This window comes from Antechinus flavipes, chromosome 4, assembly GCF_016432865.1.
Source record: "Antechinus flavipes isolate AdamAnt ecotype Samford, QLD, Australia chromosome 4, AdamAnt_v2, whole genome shotgun sequence".
NCBI lineage: Eukaryota > Metazoa > Chordata > Mammalia > Dasyuromorphia > Dasyuridae > Antechinus > Antechinus flavipes.
The window spans coordinates 284,428,833-284,447,381 of NC_067401.1; the positions used below are offsets into that span (position 1 = coordinate 284,428,833).

At 34.5% G+C, this 18,549-nt stretch overlaps 1 protein-coding gene across 6 annotated transcripts in view; it reads right to left on the minus strand.

Moving 5' to 3' along the window:
- PDSS2 (decaprenyl diphosphate synthase subunit 2) overlaps window positions 1-18,549 on the minus strand; it is a 342,888-nt gene that overhangs the window by 74,341 nt on the left and 249,998 nt on the right. For 5 of the 6 annotated variants that reach the window (XM_051997482.1, XM_051997484.1, XM_051997483.1 and 2 more), the window contains exon 7: window positions 11,525-11,557. The exons of the other annotated variant lie outside the window; for it this stretch is intronic. In XM_051997482.1, coding sequence (XP_051853442.1) covers window positions 11,525-11,557 — 33 coding nt within the window. The remainder of the gene's footprint in view (window positions 1-11,524; window positions 11,558-18,549) is intronic. 6 annotated transcript variants of the gene reach the window in all.

An 18,549-nucleotide genomic window follows, 5' to 3' on the forward strand; every position in this document is an offset into this window, starting at 1 on the left:
CCTATGTACAACCCATCATGCCTCTCACATTTCTTGGATGGTGAAATAGTAATTTTAAATAGGTATATTCTATCAATATTTTATTTGATAAAAACATGTAAAGATTTAAAAAAGTAAAGTTCTTTACATAAAATATCTCTTCTGAGCCTCATAATAATCCTCTGAGGGAGTGTTTTAGATGGGAATTACTATTATTTCTATTCTGTAAATGAAGAAATAGCCAGTAAGTGTGGGAGATAGGATTCACACTGAGATCTCCCTTAATTCAGTTGAAATTTTTCATGCTACCCTGCCTCAAAAAATGTTATACTGAACTCAACCTCCACATGAAAACATTCCAAAACAAAAAACTTCTCTATAACTTTTGTTTCACTGAAGCTTTTTTCTCCCCTTTCTTTTTTTTGGGAGGAAGGCGGAAGGACAGAAGGTTCATGGAAAACTGGGATTTTAAAAGGAGTTCATTATACCCAATTTGTATTAGTCTGGATCTAAATTAACAAGGCTGTTTATGACATAACCTAGGCATTTGTATGAAAGTACCAAGCAGTCAAACCTTTGACCTGACAAAACTCTGCCCTAGCTGAAGATATGAAGCTGCATAGCTATTGAAAAGAAATAAGAATGGGGAGAATGTGTCTCTATGAGATATATATTTAAACAAGCCATTTTGAATCTGTTAAAAAATGAAAAGATCTAGAAAGTCGAACCATAGGTGCCATGTTTTGCCTGCAGTGGTAAAAATACCATCTGCCTCAGTCTTTTAGCAGTATGCTTATTTCAAGTAACAGTAGGCTAAACTACAGGCATACGCTAGTCTCCAGCTGGTGAAAATACACAGACGTTTGTAGATGTTTTTCAAAGCAAGAATACTCAACATATTCGTTTTCCTTTAGACATATATATATGTATATACATGTACATGCATATATATATATGTGTGTATATATATATATATATATATATATATATATATATGTATGTATGTATATATATACCCATAGCAAACCAAGCATGAATTTGGCCTTCCATGTTTTTTCCTTAGTCCGAAGAATTGCTTAGGATTCGATAGGTGGCAGTCTTCCCTCTTAGGACAGGGCTAAATCAATACTACTCCAACTTGGGCTAGAAGGTGCTACAAAGTAAGCTTTGTTCAAAAAAGAGAACCCAGATCTTCAGACCAGTTGTTATAATTAAGATTCCCATAGTACTGTCTGTAAGAGTAGGAATGTTAGCAGCAGATTTTTGGTCAAATTCAATTCTAGTAATTATACTGTGACTAATAAAACTCCCCCTGTAATTTAAACTGGATAGGATACTCTTTGCTTTACATTTTAAAACTCCTGGATAGTGTTGTCGTAAACAATTAGACAGCTGCTTTTCCTCGTTCCCAGAGGTAGCTGCATTTTAGAAGTGGAGTTGCTTCATCTACCTTGCAGAAGTGTTGAGAGCCTTAATGAATTAATAGTTGTCAAGTGCTTTGATATCCTAGGATGAAAGGCACTATGAAAGTGCAAATCACTCATATCCAAGCTCTCTCTTTCTCTCTCTCAACATGAACTCAATTAAAAAGTAATTCAATTTCTTCTATGAGTGTCTGAGTAAAGACTACTGTTTTGCTGAATGTGATAGACATTTCCAAGATCCAGCTGAGATTCATTTTGAAATGATCACCTACCTTGATTCTGAAACAGGGAGGATTCTCTTTCTCTCTCTCTCTCTCTCCTTCCCTCCCTCCCTCCCTCTCCCTTTCTCTCTCTCTCTCTCTTTCTCTCTCTCTCTCTCTCTCACACACACACACTCACACACACACACACACACAAGTACATATAAGTATGTATCAAATCATATAAGAACAAAAAATATTTTCAGTGGTTCTGTGAATTAAGTAAATTGATTTTTTAAGATCAAATGGGCTTTTGTTTAAATATTTAGTTGCCTGCAAATGCACCTCATTCATAGGATAAAACTAAAATACTTTACTTCAATTCATGTAGTTTACAGTCAGGCTTTTTAAAAATATTTTCTTTCAGATAAGAAGTCGCTATTCAACCTAGAGGGCATCATGAATCTATATGTAATGCTTAGTCTAACCGTGCTGTGTAAACCAAGATAGGCCATAAAATGACTTCAGGCCATGGCGTTTATCATAATCATCTAGGGAGAGGCAGTATGGTATGGTGGACAGAGGGAAACAGTCAGGAAGTCTAGGTTGAAGTTCTGCTTTTGTTACATGTTGGCTGTGTGACTAAGGCAAATTCTTTGACCTTTCGGTTCTCTAGATGACTCTTTAAACTAAAAGTAACAGGATGAGTGGCTGATCCAGCTTCTGACCTCATCATTCAATTGAAAGTTACCAATCATTTCTCTGTAAGAGAATCCAAGAGCATCTCTTAGTAAGAGAAAAAGCCAAATTCAATGACCTTTAAAAAAAAATGCTTATCTTTTGCAGTTTCGGACATTATCTCTTTCTTTTCTTTTCTTTTTCTTTCTTTTTTTTTTTTTTTTCTGGACACTGCTCACTCTTAGTTCTCTTTCCATTTGTCTGACCTTTTCTATTAGTTTCCTTTTGTTGAGTCTTCATTCACATCATGTCCATTAGGCTTGAGTGTTCCAAACACTCTGTTCTGGGTCCTTGTCTCTTCTCCCTCTTGGTATTTTTATCAGCACTGATGAATTCAACTATCATCTCTCTGAAGATAATTCACAGAGCTATTTGTCCAGGCCTAAACTCTCAGCTAGCTTCCATTCTTACAACTATTATCTCACTGCCTATTAGACATCATGAATGGATGTCTGGTAGAAACCTTAAACACAACGTGTCCAAAATTGATCTCATACTTTTCCTTCAAATCTCTCTTCCTAAATTCCTTATTACTGCCAAGGTACCTCATCCTCCCCGTCATCCAGGCTTGTAATTTGGGCTCATCTCTCTTACCCCACATACCAAGTTAGCTGTTAGATAATGTCTTATCATTTTTTTCAACATAGTAGCTCTCTACTCACACAACTGTCATCCTCTTGGAGGCCCCCATTACTTCAAACCTGTAGTAGCTTATTAGCTTATTGCTTGGTCTCTTTTCCTCAAGACTCTCCTTACTCCAGTTCACTTAGCTGTCACAAGTATTTTTGTAAAGTGCAAGTCTGAGCATGTTACTCTCCCTATTCAATAAACTCCAGTGGCTTCCCATTATCCACAGAATCAAATATAAAGGCCTCTTTTTGTCTTCTGAAGCCCTTCCTAACTTGGCCCTTTCTATCTGTAACATCTTTCTCCCCTCTACATACTCTGCAGTTCAATGACACTCCCTTCCTTGAAGCTTCTTGAATAAGACCATCTATGGACTACGTGAATTTTCATGAGCTGGAACTCTTTCTCTCCCCCCATATCCTGGGCTCCCTGGCTTTCTTCAAGTCTTAGCTAAAGTTCTTTTATTCTGTATTGTTCCTCTGTAGCTATTTGCATGTTATCTCTCTCATTAGACTATGAGAAAGAAGGAACCCTTTTTGTTTTTCTTAGTTATCTCTAGTGTTTACTACAGTGCCTGGTACAAAGCACATGCTTACTGACTTGACTTACATCAATGTAATCAGGATGCTCCTAACTTGTTGAAATTACAGGTCTAACCCCAAATAAAAAAGTTATGGATTCAGTAATCATTTCTCTGTAGATGACGCTTAGATCTACATACATAAGCCCTGGTTTATTTCCTGAGCTTCAGTGCTACATCACCAACCAATATAATGGACAGAATTTCTGCTAGACTTTCAAAAAGAACTCATTATCTTTTCCTGTAAATCCACCCTTCCTTCTAACCTCCTTATTTAAGCTGAGGACACTACCATTCTTCTAGTCATCCAGGTTTCCAATCTAGCAGTCATCTCTGACTCCTTCTAAAAGCTTATTCTTTTAAAATTCTGACTTTAGCAAACATCAAATAATATGGGCATTTTTATTCATAGAAGAAGAGAAGCTAGATTAATACTTAAAACTGCCAATCTCTATTATGAATAACTTATTTTTCTTTAAAAATATATAATCAATTTAACATGTAACTTTTCCAGGCTATCTTACTAGGCTATGATTATCTCTGGCCTTTACTCTATTCTTTTCTGTTCATTTTAAAAAATACGGCAATGAGCCGCTTTCTTTTTCAATTTCTTTTGTGTTGGCTCCCCATTCCTATTCTTCCTCTTCTTTCTACCCTTGCCCCTAGGAAAAGAGAAAGAAAAAGAAAATCTTTGTAGCTAATATGCATGGTCTAGTCAAACAAATTCCCCCATTCTTCAGCATCTAGAGTCCACTGCCCCTGAAAGGTCATCTCTGACTCTTTATCTCCCCATTCCCTTGGCAGCTGCCAAATCTTGTTGATTTGACCTCCACAACATCTATCACATCCATCCATTTCTCTATACTCACATCATTAGCTTAGTTTTTGCTTATGTTACCTCTCACCTGGGGTATTGCAACAGTTTTCTAATTGGACTCTTTTTCTAGCATTTAATACAATGACTTATACATAGTAGGAACTTACTATTTATCCAACTGAATAGATAGCCAATGGTATAGAACTGAGCAAATCTAATTTTAGCTTTAATTTCTTTTCTCATTTTCAGAAACATTTATTTAGTACATACAATATATAAAGTTTTATGACAGTTTCTGGCGATACAAAGAGATATGAGCCTCTGAAAAAGAATGGGACTTAGTTGGAATCTAGGGATCTATGTAGCTCAGTAGAATAGAGTATAGGGCTTGGAGTCAGGAAGACCTGAATCTGAATATTGCCTTAGAGATGGAGTATCTGTGTGACCCTTGGCAAGCTACTTAAGTTCTCTATGTCTTGGTCTCCTCATCTGTAAAATGTTGGTAAGAATAGTATCTACCTCACAGGATTGTTGTCAGGATCAAATGAGCTGGCATTATAAGGTACTTTATAAACTTTAAAATGCTGTATAAATATTAGGTATTATTAGTTAGGGATATGCCACATATATGTATGTGCATGTATACATACATATATAATTTTTAAAAATCCAACAAACATTTATAATTAGTGGATATGAAGCTAGAAAAGTAGGGAAAGAGCACTAAAGAGCCTGAAATTTGTTTATTAGACAGTGAAAAGCTTGTGTGATTTTTAAGAAAATAGAAAAATTACATGATTTTTAAAAGAGAACTGACTGGAGATTTCAGAAAGGCCTGGAGAGACTTACATGAACTGATGTTGAGTGAAATGAGCAGGGCCAGGAGATCATTATATACTTCAACAACAATACTATATGATGATCAATTCTGATGGACGTGGCCATCTTCAGCAATAAGATGAACCAAATCAGTTCCAATGGAGCAGTAATGAACTGAACCAGCTACGCCCAGCGAAAGAACTCTGGGAGATGACTAAGAACCATTACATTGAATTCCCAATCCCTCTATTTTTGCCTGCCTGCATTTTTGATTTCCTTCACAGGCTAATTTTACAATATTTCAGAGTCTGATTCTTTTTGTACAGCAAAATAACAGTTTGGTCAAGTATACTTATTTTGTATTTAATTTATACTTTAATATATTTAACATATATTGGTCATCCTGCCATCTAGGGGAGGAGGTGGGGGGAAGAAGGGGAAAAATTGGAACAAAAGGTTTGGCAATTGTCAATGCTGTAAAATTACCCATGAATATAACTTGTAAATAAAAAGCTATTTAAAAAAAAAGAATTTGTGTTCCTGTTACTCAATATATTTATGTATTAATCCCAGAACATTTTGTTAATTTTAGATAAATCTGGCAACTTTAGATGAATTTGGTTTTGTATTGAAATATACCTTATAATATTGACTTTAGATTTCTGTTTGTAGATTTAGAGATAGGTGATATGGTGATAGGTAAAATTGTGAATTCCCTGGTCTAATAAAAGATTCTAAATTTTAAAAAGATATAAAATTTGAGCTAACTTTCATTATCTTAACCTGTTTATTGTCAAAATAAATAGGAAGTCTGAAATCAATTTTGTAGTAAACTTCTACATGTGACCTGAGTTGGAGAAGAACCAACCAGAATCATAGGAGTACATCAGATGTTTCTAAAGGAAGGGAGACATCTACTTTTTTCCTTTGTGTTTTTTAATCTGTAAAGTCTCCTTATTAAAGGGGACTGCCCTCCTTGCTTTTATCAATTATTACCAAAGGGGATTGCTCACTTTGATTTTTGTCAAACATCATCCATTTTTCCACTGTTTCTTTCACATTATCTTCCCTCATAAGTCCCAAGAAATTCTTGTTGAAGTGTTTGTCTTTGGTCTAAAAGAGATGGCCAAATGACCATTCTTTATAATAACCCTTTGGCCTTGTTAATAAAATGATTAAATTGCCCTGCCTCTCCCCCCCCCCCCCAAAAAAAAAGAGTTTGTGTTCCATTATGTCTAAAAAGCTATAAAACCGTGCATAACTTTTGATCCAGCAATGTCTCCACTAGATCTGTATCCCAAAGAGATCATAAGAGAGGGTAAAGGACTCACATGTGCAAAAATGTTTGTGGCAGCTCTTTTTGTAATGGCAAGAAACTGGAAACTGAGTGAATGCCCATCAGTGGGAGAATGGCTGAATAAATTATAGTATATGAAAGTAAGGGAATATTACTGTTCTATAAGAAATGATCAGCAGGATGATTTCAGAAAAGAAAAGCCTGGAAAAACTTACATGAACTGATGCTGACTAAATTAAGCAGAACCAAAAGAACATTGTACATAGCAACAAGAAGATTATGTCATGATCAAGTATGATGGATTTGTCTCTTTTCAACAATGTGTCTTTTCAAGACAATTCCAATAGACTTGGGATGGAAAATGTTTTCCATATCCAGAAAGAGAATTATGGAGACTGAATGTGCATAAAAGCTTTGTATTTTCACCAATTGTTTGCTTGGTTTTTTTCCTCGTGTTTTTCTCCCTTTTGCTCTGATTTTTCTTGTACAACATGATGAATATGAAAATATGTTTAAAAGAATTGAATATATTTGACCTTTATCAGACTTCTTGTTGTCTTAGGGAGGGAAGAGAGGGAGAAAAATTTGACACAAAATTTGGCAAAAGTGAATGTTGAAAACTATTTTTGTATGTATTTGGAAAATATAAAATGCTATTAAAAAGCAAAAAATAAAAAAGAACAAGGAAAAAAAGTTTGCGTTCCAAGTATTTCTCCCTCTCTCTTTTATTTCCTTCCTCCCTAAGACATCAAGTAATCTAAGTCAAGTAATGCAATTCTTTTAAACATATTTCCATATTTGTCATATTGTGCAAGAAAAAATCAGACCAAAGGGGGGGGAGGGGAACACAAGAAAGAATGAAAAAAAAAAAAAAAAAAAAAAACCCAAAACCAAATGGCAGCATTTTTCATCCTAAGTCTATTGGAAATGCCTTGAATCACCATAATGTTGAAAACAGCCAAGTCCATCATAGTTGATCATCACATAATCTTGTTATTACTTAGTTCTGCTCACTTCACTATCAGTTCATGTAAGTCTTTCCAGACTCAAAATAATCTTATTGAGGCACAGATCTGAATCCTATACTTAAAAAAACATCAGTGGTTCCCTGCTACCTCACCACTCCATTAACCCACACTGTCAAGCAGTCCAGGGTTTAAAGTGCTTTAGAAAAGTAAGCTCTAAGCTACCTTTTCCAACTTTCTGTGATATTGTTTTACTATCTTCATCTCCTGCACACACTCTACTCTAGACAAACTGGAATGCTAGCTGTTTCTCAAACTCAAGAAACCATTTCTTATGTCCCATTTTGATTGCACAAGCCATTCTCAACACTTGGAAAGCATTCTGCTTTTCAGTACTGCTTTTTAAAAATTACATTACCATCTTATTTTCATCCTCTTCCCCTTCCCCCAAAGAAAAAGAAAGCCTATTAAAATATGCATAATCAAATTAAAAATTTTCTATATTGGTCATGTCCAAAAATGTCTCATTGTATATTTAGTCCACCATCATTCTGTCAGGAGGTAGGTGACATTTTAAATGAGTCCTCTGGAATCATGTTTGGTAACTTGATTGCTTAAGAGTTCTTATGTCCTTTAAAATGCTCATTTTTACAATGTTGTTCTTATTATAGTATAAATTATTCTCTTGACTCTGCATACTTCACTCTGCATAATTTCATACAAGTCTTTATGAGTTTCTTTAAAACTGTCCCTTTTGTTAGTTATTATAGGGGAACAGTACTGCATTAATAGTTTTTCATTATAGTCATATAGCATAACTTGGTTGGCCATTTCCTTGCTGATGGACACCCCCTTATTTTCCATTCTTTATTTATATATGTATATATAAAAAAACCTCTTCCTCTACATTTGATATCTTTGTAAGTCTACTGGTAGTATTGTTGAGTCAAAAGGTATTCACAGTTTTGTGATTTTTTTTGGCTCAGTCTGGCCTTTCAAACAAAACATGCTCTTTCCTTCAAGACTTAGTTCAGGTATTGCTGCTTTTCATGAAGCTTTCTTCTAATCACTTTAGGAGAAAATAAGCTGTCTTCTAGTACAGAGATAATTCAGTTTGGGATTTTGCATTCCCAGTATTTTGTTAATCATTACTTGTATTCTTGAAGAATGACTGATTATCATAGAATGTTTTTGTTGAAGGAGATTTTAGTAATCCTTAATCCCATTTCTCTTATTTAACTGGAGAGGGAACTGTCTCAATGAAATGAATTGTCCAGGGTCAAATAGACTGTCCAAATGACACATGCTTTCTGATTATTTTAGAACTCTTGTAAGATAGACCTGAATCTCATTAAATCCATAAGAACATTTCAAAATCAATGGTTCATCATCATTCTTCTTTCCAATACTCTCACATGTGCAACATGCTCCCTGAAATGATTTAGAAAAATGCTTGCATCCCAATGTTCTCCATTCATTAATAATCTAATACCAAATTACATTTCTTCCTTTATAGTATTACTGATAGTTCTTTTCGGTTTCTACCTGATCATCTCTAGACTAGATTATTAAATATTCCTTTTTACCACTCTACTAAATTCTAGTTCCTAAATCAATCCTGTGTCCTCTTAAATTATTCCTTTTTCCACCCCAATATACATCACTGTTCAAATATTCAAAGTGGTTCTCCATTGCTTTCTGAATGAAGAAAAAAATGTTGAAAATACATTGTTAAGCCCCTCTCTCCTTGCTATTCCAAATTACTTTGCATTTTCCACATCATGTCAATTTCCTTTAACTTCTCACCTTTCTTTTCATCTGGTTTTCTTGTTTCTAGTTTTGTTTCTTTGTACTCACAGCTTCTAACATACTTACATATACAACACCAATGTCAATTATGTTCCCATCTCTCTTAATGGCTTTTGGAGTCATACTACCATGAAGTCTTTCTTAATTAAAGAATAGGAATAATTTTTTCCTGATTTTGTTGCCTCAGCACAAAAGAAATAACTTGAAATTCCACGTACAGCATATGTAATCGTGTATGACTATTCTTGTTGGTACATAATTTGCTTTTTGCTTTCTGGTATCCCTGGTTGAAACACTTGGAGCTGCTATAAAATTTGAATTTTTCATTTTTTCCTAGTCTCTAATGATAAACTATGTTTCTATGACTTCTCTCTGTAAAGAGAATTACCCAATTCCTTCATTCATTCCTTGAATAACCACTTTAGTTATCTGCTCTGTATGAAGCACTGTGCTTGGGGAAATACAAAGAAAATTAATATGGTCCCTGGCTTCATGGAACTTAGCATCTCATTCAAATACATGACATAGCCTATGGTACATATCAGTATTCCACAAATGGAATATTATATTTATGTTCATGTTCTTATACTAGGGAACTCTCTTTTCTTTTTTTTTCCTTTAAAATTTTTAATAGTATTCTATTTTTCCAAATACATGCATAGTTTTCAATATTAACATTTGCAAAAAACCTTATGTTTCAAAATTTTCTCACTTTCTCTCTCTTCCTCCCTGTCCCCTTCAAGATATCAAACAATATGACAGAGGTTAAACATGTACAATTCTTCTAAACATATTTCCATATTCATTATGGTGGGCAGGAAAAATCAGATTAAAAGGGGGAAAAAACATGAGAAAGAAAAAAAATCAAGCAAACAAACAAAAACAAAAAGATGAAATTACTATTCTTTGATCACATTCAATCTATTTCTCTGAATGTAGATGACATTTTCCATCCTACATCTATTGGAATTGCCTTGAATCACCATAATGTTGAGAAAAACCAAGTACACCTCAACTAATCATCCCATGATCTTGTTGTTATTATGAACAGTGTTCTCCTGTGAACTTTCTTTTCTTTAAAAACTTTTATTATTGTTATGGATTAAAAAACCATAAATTTTTTTTATGAAAAAAGAAAAAAGGAATCTATAAGAAACCATCAATGTACAACTTGGTTTTCATATTATATTAAATTTAATACAGCAGTCCCAACATAATCTTGCTTATCTATGTTCCCCCTGAACTTCCTTCTACTCCCTTGTATGTATTGACATTCATTTCTTTCCTATTTTTTTTGGGGGGGGGAAGGAGGCATTACTGTCCCTACACTTCTTTACCTTTACAACTGCTTCTTAATGGAAAAAATAAAAGCCTTCTCTTGTAATAAATAAGGAAAAAAACCCCATTACATGAGTAATGCTTGAAAATATGTCTGATTCTGCATCTTTAGTTTATCATCTCTGTGCCAAGAGGTGGAAAACAGGATTCCTCATAAGTTGTGGACAGTTAACATTTATAAACACCTTGAATATAGAGAATCTGTCATTTAAACTATCCTACATCTCTTTCTTTCTTTCTGCTGAGGCAATTGGGATTAAGTGACTTGCCCAGGGTCACACAGCCAGGAAGTGTTAAGTGTCTGTGTTGCATTTGAACTCAGGTCCTCCTGACTTCAGGGCTGGTGCTCTATCCACTGCACCACTTAGCTGTCCCTGTCCTACATCCTTTGGTTGTCTCTGCAGACTATTTGAAGGTGATGACAAAAGGACAACATTTTACAGACAGAGAACTCTGGACTAGAACTGGATTGCACTAGATCTAGGTAATGTGATAGTCCTTCTGCTCAAAACCTGGTAGATGTATATATAATCTTGGCTAAGTCTGAATCTCATTTTCTCAAGTTGTGGCTAATACTAATTGACCTGCCTACTTCACTAAGTTGCTCCTACATGAAGTATTATGATTACTATTATTATCATTATTGTTCTAGAAAAGATATCTTTAAATTATAGGCAGTGTTAATGTTTCTGATAATGTTCAGTTCAGATATGTAAATTAACATTGGTAAGTATGAATAAAAGAATGAAAAAAGCACTTTTAAAATGTTTTCTATGTGCCAAGCTCTAAACAGAAAATCTATTAATCTTTGATCATGATTCTCTTTCCAGATTTCAAAACTAAGTATGATCAATAATTAAATCTCTCTATATAGATTTACATATTTACATATATATGTAGACATACACATAGACAAACAACATTCACCTACCTTTGAATAGTCTAAGGTCCCTTTTTCTTGAGCCTTAAATAAAAAAAAAAAAATTTGAATTATAGATCATCAAAAATTATGCAGCATTCTTTGTTTCCCAACAGACAGAAGCTTAAACACTCACTTAAAATTGTTAAAATGGATTATTTTAAAAATATAATTATTTTCTTTAGGATTTAGAACCAGACATACAGAATCCAGGTTAAATGATTCTGAATCTATGAACTTCAGAGCATTTGACTAGAGGACAGGAGATATTATCTCCTACAGTTTAAATAACTTAAGCATATAATACATTATCAAAAGCCTCATAGAAAAACTGAAGTATCCACTTCTGTGTTTATTAAAGTCACTAGTTATATCCATTTGGCACCTATAATTCAGCCCAGAACAATTTGTTTACATCTCATGCTTCAAAGGCATATTTTGGAATGGATTTTCACACTGAGCTTTTGCTCTGTCTTCTATTGTCATTAATGCTGCAAGAGCTAAGCATCACTTAGTTCTGCTACCTTTCTCTTGTGTCACAAGAATATGAATACACATACTTAATTGGTATATTATGATTTTGAGGTTCAACTATGAAGTCTGAAGTGTTTTGGTTTAGTCATCAATAAGTTATTTGGAAAACAAGCATTCATATTTTAATATACATTCTTAGTTCTCTCCTTCCCCACCCATTCTCTCCAACATTGCTAATATTCTGTTCTATGAAATACCTCTACAAAAATATCTAATGATAATAAATTTCCATCAATTCATAGTTAACTTCTGAAAAGTAAAGAATGAAAGTAAACACTCTGGCATGGTCAAGGACAAAATTATCATTAACATCTTAGCTGAACTGACTCTAATGATGCAAAGGCACCTCCTTCCTGTTGAATCTTGTCTGAATTAAGATTTTTACTTTCTTCACTATAATTAATTTTTTTTTTTTTTTTTTTTTTGGTGAGGCAACTGGGGTTAAGTGACTTGCCTGGGGTCATGTGGCTAGTGCCTGAGGCCATATTTGGACTCAAGTCCTCCAGACTTCAGGACCAGTGCTTTAACCCATGGGCTATCTAGCTGGCCCTATGATTAAGAGTTTGATCCTATAGAGACCCTATGAGACTATTAAAAAGTTTCATGAGTCATAAAATCACAGATCCCCCAAAACAAATTGCAGATTTTGCTAAGAAAACAGTGAAAAACATTAGCAAATTTTGAAACACAAATTGCTAATTTTATCACAACGTGGGTAAAAGTATGAAAGAACATAATTAATCTAAATGCTTCTCAAGATTTTACTCTTTCTCTCCCCTTGCCAAGTGGGAGAGAATATGGTTTACTTGATTTTTGTATAGCTTTTTAAAGATAGAGCTCACATACCTCCAAATGCATTTGTCATTTAGAAATCTGCATATTTTTCCTACTTTAAAGAATTTCTTTTCTACATCCTAATAACATGCTACATATAAATGAATTAAGAACTAAATAGAGAATAAAGAGTGAAGATAATAGTAAACTACTTTCATTTAAAAGTGCTTGAAATAAGATGTCTAGCAATACTACCTAAATTAATCTATTTATTTAGCGCTATACCAATCAGACTCCCCAAAAACTATTTTGATGAACTAGAAAAAATAACAACAAAGTTCATATGGAAAAACAAAAAGTCAAGAATTTCAAGGGAATTAATGAAAAAAAAAATTAAATGAAGGTGGCCTAGCTGTCCCTGATCTAAAATTATATTATAAAGCAGCAGTTACTAAAACCATCTGGTATTGGCTAAGAAATAGACTAGCTGATCAATGGAATAGGTTAGGTTCAAAGGACAAAACAGCCAATAACTTTAATAATAGTGTTTGACATTGGGGATAAGAACGCATTATTTGACAAAAATTGCTGGGAAAATTGGAAATTAGTATGGCAGAAACTAAGCATTGACCCATACTTAACACTGTACACCAAGATAAGGTCAAAATGGGTTCATGACCTAGGCATAAAGAATGAGATTATAAATAAATTGGAAGAGCATAGGATAGTTTACCTCTCAGACCTGTGGAAAAGGGAGGAATTTATGACCAAAGAAGAACTAGAGATCATTATTGATCACAAAATAGAAAATTTTGATTATATGAAATTGAAAAGTTTTTGTACAAACAAAACAAATGCATACAAGATTAGAAAGGAAACAGGAAACTGGGAAAACATTTTTACAGTCAAAGGTTCTGATAAAGGCCTCATTTCCAAAATATAGAGAACTGACTCTAATTTATAAGAAATCAAACCATTCTCCAGTTGATAAATGGTCAAAGGATATGAACAGACAATTCTCAGATGAAGAAATTGAAACTATTTCTAGACATATGAAAATATGCTCCAAATCATTATTAATCAGAGAAATGCAAATTAAGACAACTCTGAGATACCACTACATACCTGTCAGATTGGCTAGAATGACAGGGAAAGATAATGTGGAATGTTGGAAGGGATGTGGGAAAACAGGGACACTGATACATTGTTGGTGGAATTGTGAACACATCCAGCCATTCTGGAGAGCAATTTGGAATTATGCCCCAAAAAGTTACCAAATTGTGCATACCCTTTGATCCAGCAGTGTTTCTACTGGGCTTATACCCCAAAGAGATACTAAAGAAGGGAAAGGGACCTGTATGTGCCAAAATGTTTGTGGCAGCCCTGTTTGTAGTGGCTAGAAGCTGGAAAATGAATGGATGCCCATTAATTGGAGAATGGTCGGGTAAATTGTGATATATGAATGTTATGGAATATTATTGCTCTGTAAGGAATGACCAGCAGGATGAATACAGAGAGGACTGGTGAGACTTACATGAACTCGTGCTGAGTGAAATGAGCAGAACCAGGAGATCATTATATACCTCAACAACGATACTGTTTGAGGATGTATTCTGATGGAAGTGGATCTCTTCGATAAAGAGAGCTAATTCAGTTTCAATTGATCAAGGATGGACAGAAGCAGCTACCCAAAGAAAGAACACTGGGAAATGAATATAAACTGCTTGCATTTTTGTTTTTCTTCCTGGGTTATTTATACCTTCTGAATTCAATTCTCCCTGTGCAACAAGAGAACAGTTCAGTTCTGCACACATATATTGTATCTAGGATATACTGTAACCTATTCAACATGTAAAGGACTGCTTGCCATCTGGGGGAAGGGGTGGAGGGAGGGAGGGGAAAAATCGGAACAGAAGTGAATGCAAGGGATAATGTTGTAAAAAAATCACCCAGGCATGGGTTCTATCAATAAAGAGTTATTAGGAAAAAAAAAAAAAAGATGTCTAGGATTTTTTCTTTTTTGGTCATGGCATTCAGATAGTTCAATGACTTAATTTCTTCCTCTTTTCTGTCTTCTAAGTCAGTTGGTTTTGCTATGAGATACTTTATATTTTCTTCTTCTTCTTTTTTTTTTTTAAAAAAAAGCTTTCTGACTTTGTTTTAATATTTTTTTAAGTCTCTTGGAGTCATTGCCTTCTATTTGATCCATTCTTATTTTAAGGGAAAGTCTGTTACCTGGACAAAATTTCACATCTCTTGGAAGATGCTAATTTCCTTTTTAATTTTTTCCCATAATTTTAATTTCTTTTCTAATTTTTTTCCATAAGTGATTTCACTGCATTTATATAAATACTTAAGAAGTTTTTTGTTCAAATTCTTACATCGTCTCTTCTAGGAATTCTATTTGACACTGTGCAAAAACTGTGCTTTTCACTAAAATATTGCTTGTAGAGTTTTAGAGTCTTTTGCCTCTGGGCCTTCAGCATTACCAACACTACAATAGCTTACTATTTTGGAAGTTCTTCTTTTGTCTGCCCATTCTTCCAGTCAACTTCAACACTTCAGAGTCCTCTGCCACATCTCTGGAAGGAAGGAAGGTCTGTTGCTACATTCTTGGTATACAACGGTTATTTCAGATCTAATGGACAGCTTAGGGAATTAGAAGTTTTCATTGCTCCCCAAAACATTTTGCTAGGCGAAGTCTGATTGCTACTCCCTTGTCTGAATTCTGCAAATTCCTGCCCTGGGTCTTAGTCTGTGCAGGGTAGACTGCTATTGACTTCACCTTTACAAATCAACTAGAAAGTTCTGCTAGTTCAGTGGCAGAATTGCAGACTCCTCTTTGGTTTAGGATTCCTGTCCTCATTATTCCTCTGTAAAGTGGATTAGATCCTGGAAGTGAGATTTCAATCTGCTCCTGGGTTCTGAGCCACACCATTATTTCCACTAACTTTTGAGCTTTCTTTTTTCTAGGGTATACGTCCTAGAGTCTACCTATCTATGAATTGCACCATCCCTTGCATGAGGGGTGCTCTAGTATGGGTTAGGGACTTCTTCCTGCTCTAGTGCTCAGTCTCTCCCTGGGTGCTAGAGTGCTCCAAGGGGTATATAATATGCTTCTGGCCTAATCCCGTCCCTAATCTCTGCAAACGTCTTTGTCCCCCTATGCTGAGCTGGCTTGGACAAATGACTCACTGTGATTTTTTTTCTGAATTTTTCCATCAGAACTTTGGTGCATTTTCTGGATCTGTTTGGAGAAGAGTTTACTGTACTGATTCCTACTACTCCACCATGTAGCTCCATCTTTGCTTAGCTTTCAAAGCCCTTCACAACTGACGTGTTCCTAATCTCTACCTTTCTAATCAAACTGTCTATCCCGCATTCTGCAATTCAGAAAAACTGGCTTTCTCTCTGACCCTTACATACAACACTTCATCTTCCAACTCTTTGTTTACACAATGACTGTCCTCCTGTCCCCCCATTCCTAGATTTCACTTTCTCCTCACTTCTGCCTTATATAGACCCTCTCTCCTTTAAGAAATGGTTTAAATATCATCTTTGTGTCAAACCTTTTCTAATCTTTCCATCTGCTAATATATTCCTTCCCATACTACCTTTTATTTAACTATTTTGTATAGATTTATAGTTATAAATATATATATATATATATGTATGTATGTATGTTCTTATTGTCTTCCCCACTAAAATGTAAAATCCTTTTGAATAAGGATTGTTGTATTCTTTACATTTGTATTCCCAGTGCCTAACAAAATGTCTCACATATAGTAAGTGCTTAATACTTATTGATTGTTACTATTAATTTTAGTCCTTGCATATGGAAAATAATGTAATAAAGTAGATAGTCTTAAACTAGGACTCAAGAGACCTGGATTTCCATCTGCCCCTGCCATTATTAACTTGTAATCCTGGGAAAATTGCTTTACCTGGGAAGAATTGTGTGAACAAATTCGGAATTAAGTGAGTGGAACCAGGAGAATAATTCTACTATAATATAAATATTATAAAAATGAAAATTCTAAGATTTAAATATTCTGATCAATATAATGGTCAGAGATCCAGACCAATGATGAAGAATGCTGCCCATCTCACAAAATAAAGGTGATGAATTACCATGCAGAATAAGACCTACATTTATAGACCTTGCCAATGTGTGAATTTATTTTATTCAATTCTTATTTGTTATAATGGTTTTGTATTTTTCTCCCATTGCAGAGATAGAGAGGAGAAAAAAAATGCTAAATAATTTTTAAAAATTTTAAACAGAAAAAGAAAGCTGTTTTTTTTGACTGGCCTTAGTTGCTTCACTTGTAAAATTAAGGGATTGATTTAAAAGCTCTCTAAAGACTCTTTAAGCTCTAGAATTCTATGTGGACAAGGGTTATTTTTGTGACCAAAGGAGAATAACTAAATAAACTCTCTAAGCTTTAAAGAGGATGAAATGCTCTTATTTTTCTGCTTTTCATGACATCTGCCAGACATCATGTATTTCTAGAAAAAGATATTATTAAAATAACTTTCTCACTGGGGCTTAAAATAGGGCGATATTAAATAAATGCAAAACAGGAGGGCATTTAAACAGACAGCAGTCTTAAGCTGCTTCATGCTACTATGTATTTACAGAAGCAACTTTAAATTTCACTCCACATAGAGACTCCCTGGAGGCTTCATTACAAGGGTCTTTTAAAGGGGCTCAGTCATCTTTTGGGCCCTTGTTGGAATGATTCTTGCCAACCGAGGTCATGGGAAACACAAGTAATTTTTTATCAATCTGTAGTGGTTCACAGAGAATGTGTGGTTGGAACCCTGCATTATCTTGAAAAATGTGAAAAGTAGACAAGATAGCGTACTGGTGTTCATAACTCTGCAGACTGCTCTCAAATAGCTGCAGTCAGCACTGTAAAATAATATTCTGTACAGAGAAAAAAAAAAACTGGTGCTTTTCACTGAGAGGATGTATAAAGGGATTAATTCCAAAGGTTTATATACCTATTCTCTATAGACCAAAAAGAAATCCCATTTTGGTAAGTAATGGATATACAATGTGGTCTTTTACCTTAAAAAACAAATGCTTTTTTATGTCTGGTAACAAAGAGGAATTGGGTAACATAAATGAACTGTCTCCAATTTCCAACTGTTGTTATCTAGACTGGTGAAGGCTTTTTCTAAAAGCAGAAAAGCAATATTCCATAATATAGAGCGAACTGAGAAATTGATCATCTGTAGCTATGTTAACCTTCTAGCCAATATGACAGCCAGATTCCTAAACAAAAGTCACACACACACACACACACACACACACACACACTTTTTTTCTCCTAGATCTTCATTTCAGGGCTTTTTCATGCAATAATTTTTCTTAAGCATTTTCTTCCTACACATTGGCAAAAAATTCTTTTAGGTAAAACAAATCTTAGCTATAGTGAACAATCTATGCATCAGCAATGGTGTTGAAAGTTTCTTTTCTTTTTTTTTTTTTTTAAAGGAAGAATTTTGGTACTTTAAGAGAGACTGCATGGAGGTATCTAAAAGGCAAGAAAGTGCCAAATGCATCCAGGAAAAGCTTTCCTGTATAACTCCTATATGGGATAAAATTCTTGGGTCAAAGTTCTATTAAAAGGCAAAGCTAAGCCTGGTAGGACTAAAATTAGAGCAGCCAGCTGTGTTTTGGTTTGGGGGCTTAAGTCCTTACCCACTGTTGATCTGATCAG